This window comes from Apis mellifera, linkage group LG7, assembly GCF_003254395.2.
Source record: "Apis mellifera strain DH4 linkage group LG7, Amel_HAv3.1, whole genome shotgun sequence".
Taxonomy (NCBI): Eukaryota; Metazoa; Arthropoda; class Insecta; order Hymenoptera; family Apidae; genus Apis; species Apis mellifera.
In genome coordinates this window covers 6,040,070-6,050,098 of record NC_037644.1, presented here as the reverse complement: position 1 = coordinate 6,050,098, position 10,029 = coordinate 6,040,070, and the positions used below count along the sequence as shown (strand labels likewise).

The window sequence follows — 10,029 nt, the reverse complement described above, 5'->3', positions numbered from 1 at the left end:
TAAGATAAGATTCGTATAATTCATAAAGAATTCCATGTTCATGTTTCCATTCAATTCAATTTTTTTTCAATTAACGATCATTAAATTTGCATACTTTTTACAGAAACTTAATCTTTTTCAAGAATTATCTCTTTCAAGAATACAACAAGAATTCACATTTAAGTCTGTAAATGCTTTCCTTAACCATTATTAAGATTCAATATTTAGCATGAATCTTTCTTTCTCTCTCTTTTTTTTTTTTAATTTTCTTATTATCTAGAAAATAGCTTGAGAATAAGACAAGAATAATTAGGTTCGTATTAATAATTGAAACAGCTCGATACTCAAATTTATTTTGTAGATGTGTGGCTCACAGAAGGTGGCAGATTAATTAAGGTTGAACTACTTAACCTGGATGTTCTTGGTTCAATCTCCAAAGACATGCGGTAGAGATCCTTCTCGTTTAGCAGCAATGATGGATCCAGCAAATAATTCGTTACTTTAGTTATCAATTCAATTTTGTATGGTGTTTGTTGAAAATGTCGTATTTCTCGAATCACGTGAGCAATCTAGAAATAAATTAAATAACTTTCTTAAAATTCTCATACGTGAAATTGAGAAATAAATTTAAAGAAATAATTGCAATTACAAAATTATTCATTTTTAATTTATTATTTACAATATTTCACACGGTACCTCGTTACAAAAATAATGATAAAATTTATTTTTTGTAAAATTTATGTAGAAGGAAACAAAAAGGGAAAGAAAAAAATTTAAATGCGAATGTTAGAAGATCAATTTATATTATGTTCATATTTATTTATAAATGTATTCAAGTATTTTATATAAATAATTAATAATAATTTAATAAATAATTTACCATTCGCATTTTGGAAAAATTTAAAAGGCCTTCTTCGGTCATGGTTGGTGTACCTTCTTCTATGAAAGAAAGATCGGTTAAATATAATCCTAAATAAGGAATGCAAGGTGGATCACATCGATGTAAAGCATCCCGTAGATTTCTAAAACGCCCATCAGAAGAAACAATGTTTTGTAATCTTTCAATTGTTTGCTTTGTCTGAAAATCAATAAAGAAATTTATTATAAATTTAAGTCTCTTTATTTATAGATATATATAATATATATAATATATATGTGTGTGTGTGTTTATTATATTATTTTGTTGTTTAATGACAATAATTTTTTATTTATAAATTTTAAATGATATATATGTTTAAATTTTTATTTTTAAATTAAATTATTTACTGTTTTTGAAACTTTTTCCCATGTTTTTTTCAATCTGAAAACACTGCTATTCGTGAAAGCTGCACAAATTTGTAATACACCATTATAATTATGCAAGACTCTACTAATATCTGCAACTGCCGCCCATTTTTCAATCGCTGCAACTCGTGCTGCCATATTTGAACGGCGAATAATCTCTGAAACAACTAACTGAGACACTTCATTGAATCTCTTTGTCATTAAAAGAATGTGAGGAGCACGTGCAGCCTTGTCAACTTTCATCCATGCTTGTCCAAGAAATTCTCTGCACAAAAATTATAAAAATATACATTAAAACTTTTTCCTAGCAACAATTTCATATTATCTTTTTATTATTTAAATAGTATATCATTTTTCCAAAAAGAATTTTCATTTTATTTTTTAATTTTGATTACTTACTCGCTCGAAATGGATATAAAAATCTTGTGATCCAAGTATGTCATTTGTTCTGCGATTTCAAGCGCAGACAATGTCTCGATATTCTCTTTAGTTTGCACCTAAAATTACATATATATTTCTTTGAAGTATAAATCAAGATAATGATTATATATTTAAATTTAAGACAATCACTTTTATTATTTTTATATACTTATATAATATTATATACTTATATGATAAATTAATTATATAATATTATACAAATTAAATTATATAATATTATATAAATTAAATTATATAATATTATATAAATTAAATTATATAATATTATATATTTATATACAGAATATTTGCATAAAATATTCATTAGAACAAATTATTTTTTTTTCTGAAAATTATGACAGATATATATTAATTTTTTTTTTCTTTACATGATAAAAGAATTGATTATTTGAGATTCAAGAGATTTTTCTATAACGACTACAAAAGAAAAAAATTGTCATTTTTTTTTAAATGAAATTTCATATCAATTTGTATTCATTAAAATTGCTTTTACAAAACTGAATAATATTTACTTAAAACATTTTTTATTATTCTGCATAATTAGACTTATGAAAAGAAAAATATAAAGAGTGAAAAAAATTTATTTTTATGAAATTCATTTTATTAAGTATTGATTACAATGATAATTGTTCTCTTCTAAATATTTATTTTATTTATTTTATTTTTTTCATGATTATTCCATATAATATAATATATATAATATATAATATATAATATATAATATATAATATATAATATATAATATATAATATATATTATATAATATATAATATATAATATATAATATATAATATATAATATATAATATATAATATATAATATATAATATATAATATATAATATAATATATAATAATATAATATATAATATGTAATTATATAATATAATAAATCCGGATAATATTACAAACATCTTCATATTTTATTTTATTATCAATTAACATAATATTTTAATATTTTAATATTTTAAATAGAATATACTTTAGTTTAATTTCCTGAAGAATATAAATTCTTATAAATAAATTGCAAATTTTTATTTAATTAAAACATATGAAAATATTCAATAAATATATAAAAAATAAATCTTATTCTATATATAAAATATAGAAAAATTAGATACAAAAACAATAAAAAAAGTTCATATCTTTTATTCAGTCTTGGTATTACTTCTTTTATCTTTAAAGTATTAATTTTCAATGATAGTATCAACATATTAAGAAGTTAATTATAAGTATGGAAATGGAAAGTTTTCTTAATTAAGAAATGACAAATAAAAATTTAATATACGAACTAATATTAATAATAAATAATTAACAAAATGGATTATACAAAAGAGATATATTGAGATTTATTTGAGATACGAGATATATAAGTGGATAGAAAGAATCGAATCGAATTCTACTTCTATCATTTGATATACCAATAGGAAACTTTCTATAACTATATCGAAAACAAGACAAATAAAATATACGTTTTCATATACAAAATCCACTGTCAAAAAGTATCTTCATAAAAAAACATTAAAAACATCATATATCAAAATATAATTATATTTTTTCTTTGTGAAATATACGTATAAAAAAAAACAGAATTTTATTTATTTTAATTGCTTAAATATATATACTATAATAGTATTATAATAGAAATTAAAACCATGTTATCAACTATTTATGACACACAATACTTTAAAGAAATTAAAGCTGAACCAGATTCATTATGGTGATATAATCAATTCTAATTCAATAACCTATGATTTTCAGTTTTTTTTATTTTATTATTATTTTATTATATATTTACCTTGAGAAAGATTTTAAGAGTCTTTTCTATGAATAATGAAATAGAAAAAACAAAAGAGAGAATTTTTAATTTAAAATCAATCACACAGAAACAGTAATGAATTTTTAATTCAAAATCAATCACAGTAATGAAATTAAGAAACTTATTATGCATTGGCAAAAATTTATATTATATTATGTAAAATTTATAACTTTATTATAATTGTTTTTTTTTACGATTTATATAAAATAAACTATCAATAGAAAAATTATTAGTATAGTTTTTATTTATATATCGATCAAAGGATTGTTATATTTTCCTTTTCTTTTTTATTTTCGTTTGTTTTATGATATTATATTTCATTAATTCTTAATTTTCAATAATTAAAAAAAAATAAAAAATATATATCTCTTTTCTTGATTTTCAATTTATTTTGAAGAATCATTTTTAAAAAATTTTTTAATATAATCATTGTATTTATATTGTTTATAAAAAATATATAATATAAAAAATAGGCATAAAAATCTATAATTTACTAATCATTATAAGTTAGTGATATTTTATGTACGTACAATTGGAGAGGCTAATAGTTTCTTGAGATCCACTTTGCTACTTTCTGGTTCTTCTTTCGTGATTAATCTAAGAAGCTGGCTTGCAGCTTTATGTTCAGCTGGGAGAAGATTAGGGCAGTAAATGATATCTTCCAAGAACTCGATCGTTAGATTTTTCAACTTTTGATCAGATTCAAAATCTTGAGCATGTTTCGAAACCCAATGTCTCAACACGTTTAATACTCGCATCGTGGCTGCAGTTGACATAACTGATTCCTTTCGTCTGTTTTTTTCTCGACACGAACCTCTACGATTATTTCCTTCGATGCCCTTATCTGGGGGATTGCTCGATGCAGATGTTGCAATTGCAAATGCAGTTGCAGCAGTCGAGGTACTACTCCTAATATAGAATTTTAAATATTAACATCAATCATTTTTCGTACATATTATAAGTATATTTAAAAATGTTTAAATCTTTTTTTATCATAAATATTTTTTTAGAAATTTAAGTTTTTTTAAGAATGAGAAATTTATGTCATAATACTATATTATTTTATTACTTAAAAATTGTATATCTAAATTATATTTATATTAATATATCAATATGTATTATATGCAATAATAACAATATATATTATTAATAACATTATTACATTATGTATATTATATGATATGTACATGAAAAATTATTTTTTTATTTTACTTATAAGTTAAATACTTTTTTTAAATAATTATTGATTTTTTATAATAAAATATTAATTTTAATATAAAATATTTTCAGTTGAATATTTTGTACATCTTTTTTTATTATGAAAAAATTACTATTAAATTACTTAAAAGTTACATTGTTTAGATTATTAATTTTTATGAAAATTTTTATATTTATTTTCGTTGTATGACAATTTAATAATGAATGTAATGTGTTATTAATATATTATAATAATAATATATTATTATAATAATAATTATAAATATATTATAATAAAAGTTAATGAATTTATCATATATTTTTGTATTTAGTTTTTATAACTTTACATTTTTGAAAAAATAATTTTAAATAAATATTGATTATATAATATTCGAATAATATTTTCATGCTTTTCAATATTGTTTTTAATTAATTAAATATTTAATTAAATTTAATAATATAATATAATATTATAATATATATATATATATATATATTATATTATAATACGATATAAAATATAAATACTCAAATATTAAAATGCTTTTAATTTCATAATAAACTTTTTTATTGATTAATAACTTTTTTATTTCTTAAAAGATTATAAATTTATATTTTCAATTATATTTTTCAATTTTTAATTTTTGAATTATTTAATTATAATTGAATTATGATATCATTATAAAATAAAAAAAATATTATAAATATTTGATATTCCTTTTTCCTTTTATAATTTTATATAATGTCTAACATAATATTAGACACAGTGACACATCTAAGCAAGTAAAATAATAAAAGAACAGTAATTCTTTCTTTATTATCTACAAACTACCCAGCATATCATGAAAAAAAATAAATTCTACTTTATTTTCTTTCTACTAATCATTCGTAATATGCTGAATTAAAATTTTTTTTTTTAAATTATATATACTTCTACTTGTAATTATCTTTTTGATTCATTTAAATATACAAAATAAAATAGAAAATATTGTAAAAATAATTTATAAAAGTATTTGAACACTATCTTATAAAGAAATTCATGTAATCTAAAAATTTTTTAAATTTGAATAAAAGAATATGTTTTATATATATATGTATATTATATATCAAGCATAATAAATTACATGAAGCAATCTTTTTATTGATTGGAAATTTTTTTTTGTAAGAATAAAATTAATTGAAATTTCAGCATGATTTTTATATATAATTATGTATATATATGTATATATATGTGTGTGTGTGTGTGTGTGTGTGTGTGTGTGTGTGTGTGTGTGTGTGTGTGTGTGTGTGTGTGTGTGTGTGTGTGTGTGTGTGTGTGTGTGTGTGTGTGTGTGTATAATATAAACCATAATTTTGAAGTATAATTATATTTGAAAATTTTTTTCACAACAGAATAATGCAGTTTTAAGTTATAAAAATTTTAAATTAATATTTTACACTATTCATAAAGTTATATTTATCTATTAAAATTTAATACCGATTTCGTCAATTTAAAATGAATTTTGTTAAAAAAAAATACTCTATGTACAGAATCTATATTTATAGAGGATATATATCTTTGATAAATCAATTCTAAGAATCAATACAAACTCAAAAGTAAGTTGCTAACACTTAATTAGAATAAAAATGTTGAAGTTTAATTATTAAATTAAAATCTAAGTTTGCATTAAATAGATCGAGATGAAAATAGAAATGCTGGATTAATGAAGATAAAGTTCTGTTTCACACTTTTTGTATTATTATCTAATAAAAACTTAAATTATTTTGTTTATTAAGCTAATAAATAAACTATCACTGATATTTTGTATATTAATTGTATATAAAAATAATATTAATAATAATAATATTGATTTTAACTTTTATATTTTTTTAGCTTCTAAAATCTTTCAAAAATTTTCCAAATTTTCCAAAATTTCTACAAATATATAAATGCTATGTAATTTATTATACTTTAAACTCTAAATATTTAAAATTTGATTAAAAAATAAAAAAATATTCAAATATATATATTGAAGACGTTCAAATACTAAATTAAATATAAATATATTATGTAATTAATATACATTCTGAGAATATTTATATATTATGTACATTTTATAAATATAAACAAATAATTTTATTTAAATTACATGTATAATATAAAATTTGAATAAAAATTATTTATTGTCTATAATATTTTACATGATTTATTATGATTTGATATTCAAATAATTAATAAATAAATCAGTCTATTGCGAATGATTTTTGTAATCTAAAATCTAATGTGCACTAGTGTGCGCCTTTGCTATCTAATTCATTAACGAAAGTCGACAATGCAATAATTACATCTGATGCTGCTATATTAAAATAAATTCGCTGCGAATTTCAAATAACACAAGGCGTCTAATAAATTGAAACTATTTCTATTTCGTTTAGTACGCCCATATTGCAAGATAATTGACAGTAAAATAAAAATAGGTAATATGAAATGCATAAGTTATTTGTGATGTTTTCTCATATTATAATATAGTTTTGATTATTTTTTCTTTAATAAAAATAAATTTAAAGACATGTTAAAATTTTTAAAATAGGAAATATTTAAAATAGATTAAGTTGAGGTTTTCATGCATTCAAGATTTTATTAATTATTAATGAAAAAATTGAAAAAAAAATAAAAGTTTAAAAATTAACAATATTAATAAAATAATTTAAATCAATATTATTAAATATTAATCAAAATTAATCAAAAAAATATTTCTTTTTTATTTTATAGAAAAATTTTGAAAAATAAAAAAAATAATAATGGGCTTTTTATAAACACCTTGTATATCATATAATACATCTTATAATATATATTTTATTTTATTAAAATAAAGAAATATATCCATACACATATTTATTATATTGTTTTTCTTTAATATTTAAGTTATAAAAGATATTTTATACAATTAAGTATTGCCGACATTATTCATAAATAATTTTAAATTTCCTAATATATAGTGGATAGAAAGTGTTCATACAGTAATTAATTTCAACAAAAATACTGTAAATATTTATTAACTTTGTTTATTAATATAATTTCAACAATTAAATAATATGCTTTATATTCTTAAACTATAGAATAATTTATTACAAAATTACAATATTTATATCTGTTATTGTTTTATATATATTATATATCTATATAATATATTTTGTACATATTATATTATTTTTAAACATGAATTAATTTTTATCTTTTTTAATGATCAAATTATAATATTTATATATATATTTATTTAATATACTTATATAAATATTTATTACAGATATATTTTTGCCATTTCTTATTATAAATTAATTATATATTTATTATAAATTAATATCGCAATTTTTTTTTTGTAAAATTATTATATACATTTTTAAGAACATATTTGTTGAACATTTATTATTTATTTGAAATTATATTAATAAATGAAATTTTACAATGTTTTCGTTGAAATTTATTATTATTATTATTATTACACACGAATTTTTTATATTTATTAAAAAAAATAATTTTTGATACGAAGATAAGTGCAATTTCGAAACTTTTCAATGTGCTTTAAATTATTACAGGCAATAAAATGATGGACGAAATGTGATTTTGTGAAATAGAGTCACCATGCGCCACATTCAGTGGAAATTTGCAGTTTCAGAAGCAGAAATAACACTTACCAGAAAGGTACACGTCCAATGCTATAAGTGATACAAAATGTCATATGAAATACAATTGCATTAAAATAATTAAAATATTATCCTGAATTGAGAAATTAATTTCATGAATTATTTAAAGGATGTATTCGAAAAAATAGATAAATGCAAAATAAATGTTTTGATTTACAAATAGAAACGGTTTACATTGTTATTAGAATTAATATTATATTGTATACAAAAAAGGAAGATATTATTTACATAGAATCATATGAAATGAATCATCGAAATCATGAAAATTTCTTTTTAAACAATAAATAATTCTAATAATAAGCATTAACATTGTATTATTCTTATAAAGTTATGTTTCTTCAAATTTTTTCTTAAAAAATATAATAATTTAATATAATTTCTTCATTGCAAAATATATAAAATCTAATTTTATATATAAAATAAAATCTTATTATTATTAATTAATGATTTTATTTTTTCAGAATAAATGTATAGATAAAAGAAAATAAAATATATAAAATAGATAAAAGAAATAAAAGAAAATATACAACAAAAATGGACAATATATATATCATATTATGATATATATAATGATATAAATATATATAATATAATATACAATAAATCAATCAGAATAAAAAATAATTTTTTCTAGTAAAAATAAAATAAAATATATATGATCTTCCTAATTATTAGATATAGAATATTTAATAGATAATAAAAAATAGTATCGTTGAAATAAGGATAGAAAGATACAATTATTTCTTTCTACAAAAAAAAAAAAGGAAGATTATAGGCATAAGAAAACACGTAAGAATACCGAGACAAAGCACTCATGCGTAAGAAAGTGAAAAATATCTTTATTACAATCAACATTCAATAGCGATACCGTGAAACGAAATAGAGATAATTTTTCTTTTTCTATTTTAAAATACAAATACCAGTACAAATCAGTTTCTTAATTATACACGCGTTCAATACGGTCATTAATTTAATGTAATATTATAGAAATGATTAGATCAATACATTTTAGTATTTTTTAAGTTGAATATTATTTTCTTCGAACAAAGAATGAAATATCGTATTTTCGTATAAGACAATATATTCAATAATATAATTATTGGAAAATGAAAATCTTTCAGATCGATCGACATGCGCACTTTTTTTATGATATGTACGACAACATATGGATATAAACACTTAACACGTCAGGAATACTCGAACGAACCTTCGATGACTCTGGCGAAAGCTAGTAATCACTACTCCAGCCTTACTAGAAACTTGGTCGTGTTGGAAGTTACCTTGTTGAGAAGACATTTCGATTTCTTGAATCGATCGTCTGCTCGCCCAATAATTCTGTGAAAATAAAATAATATATTTAATTTTTATTTCAATCTATGGCATTGCATCGATAATTCAATTATTGAAAAATGTATCATTATTGAAATTATTTACATTTTCATATAAAAAATTTAATTATATATTATGTTCATAATTAAATTCATTTTAAAAATTTATCATTACAAATCAAAAACTTTTTAGGAAGAGTATAAAAGAAAAGAATAAATTGTAAATTTTTTAAAGATGTTTTTATAAAAAATATAAAAATATTTTTCACGTTATATATTATATATTTTAGAGTTCATGC

General features: G+C 19.1%; 1 protein-coding gene across 7 annotated transcripts in view; it reads right to left on the bottom strand.

Moving 5' to 3' along the window:
* Positions 1 to 229: 229 nt before the first annotated feature.
* LOC726401 (ras-specific guanine nucleotide-releasing factor 2) overlaps positions 230 to 10,029 on the bottom strand; it is a 152,826-nt gene continuing 143,026 nt past the window's right edge. For 5 of the 7 annotated variants that reach the window (XM_026441739.1, XM_026441740.1, XM_026441742.1 and 2 more), the window contains 7 exons: positions 9,610 to 9,737; positions 8,394 to 8,414; positions 4,052 to 4,430; positions 1,663 to 1,760; positions 1,246 to 1,528; positions 860 to 1,057; positions 230 to 548 (listed from right to left, as the gene is read on the bottom strand). In XM_026441739.1, coding sequence (XP_026297524.1) covers positions 330 to 548; positions 860 to 1,057; positions 1,246 to 1,528; positions 1,663 to 1,760; positions 4,052 to 4,430; positions 8,394 to 8,414; positions 9,610 to 9,737 — 1,326 coding nt within the window. In that variant the 3' untranslated portion in view covers positions 230 to 329. The remainder of the gene's footprint in view (positions 549 to 859; positions 1,058 to 1,245; positions 1,529 to 1,662; positions 1,761 to 4,051; positions 4,431 to 8,393; positions 8,415 to 9,609; positions 9,738 to 10,029) is intronic. The other 2 variants (XM_026441741.1, XM_026441745.1) reach the window with 1 other exon arrangement.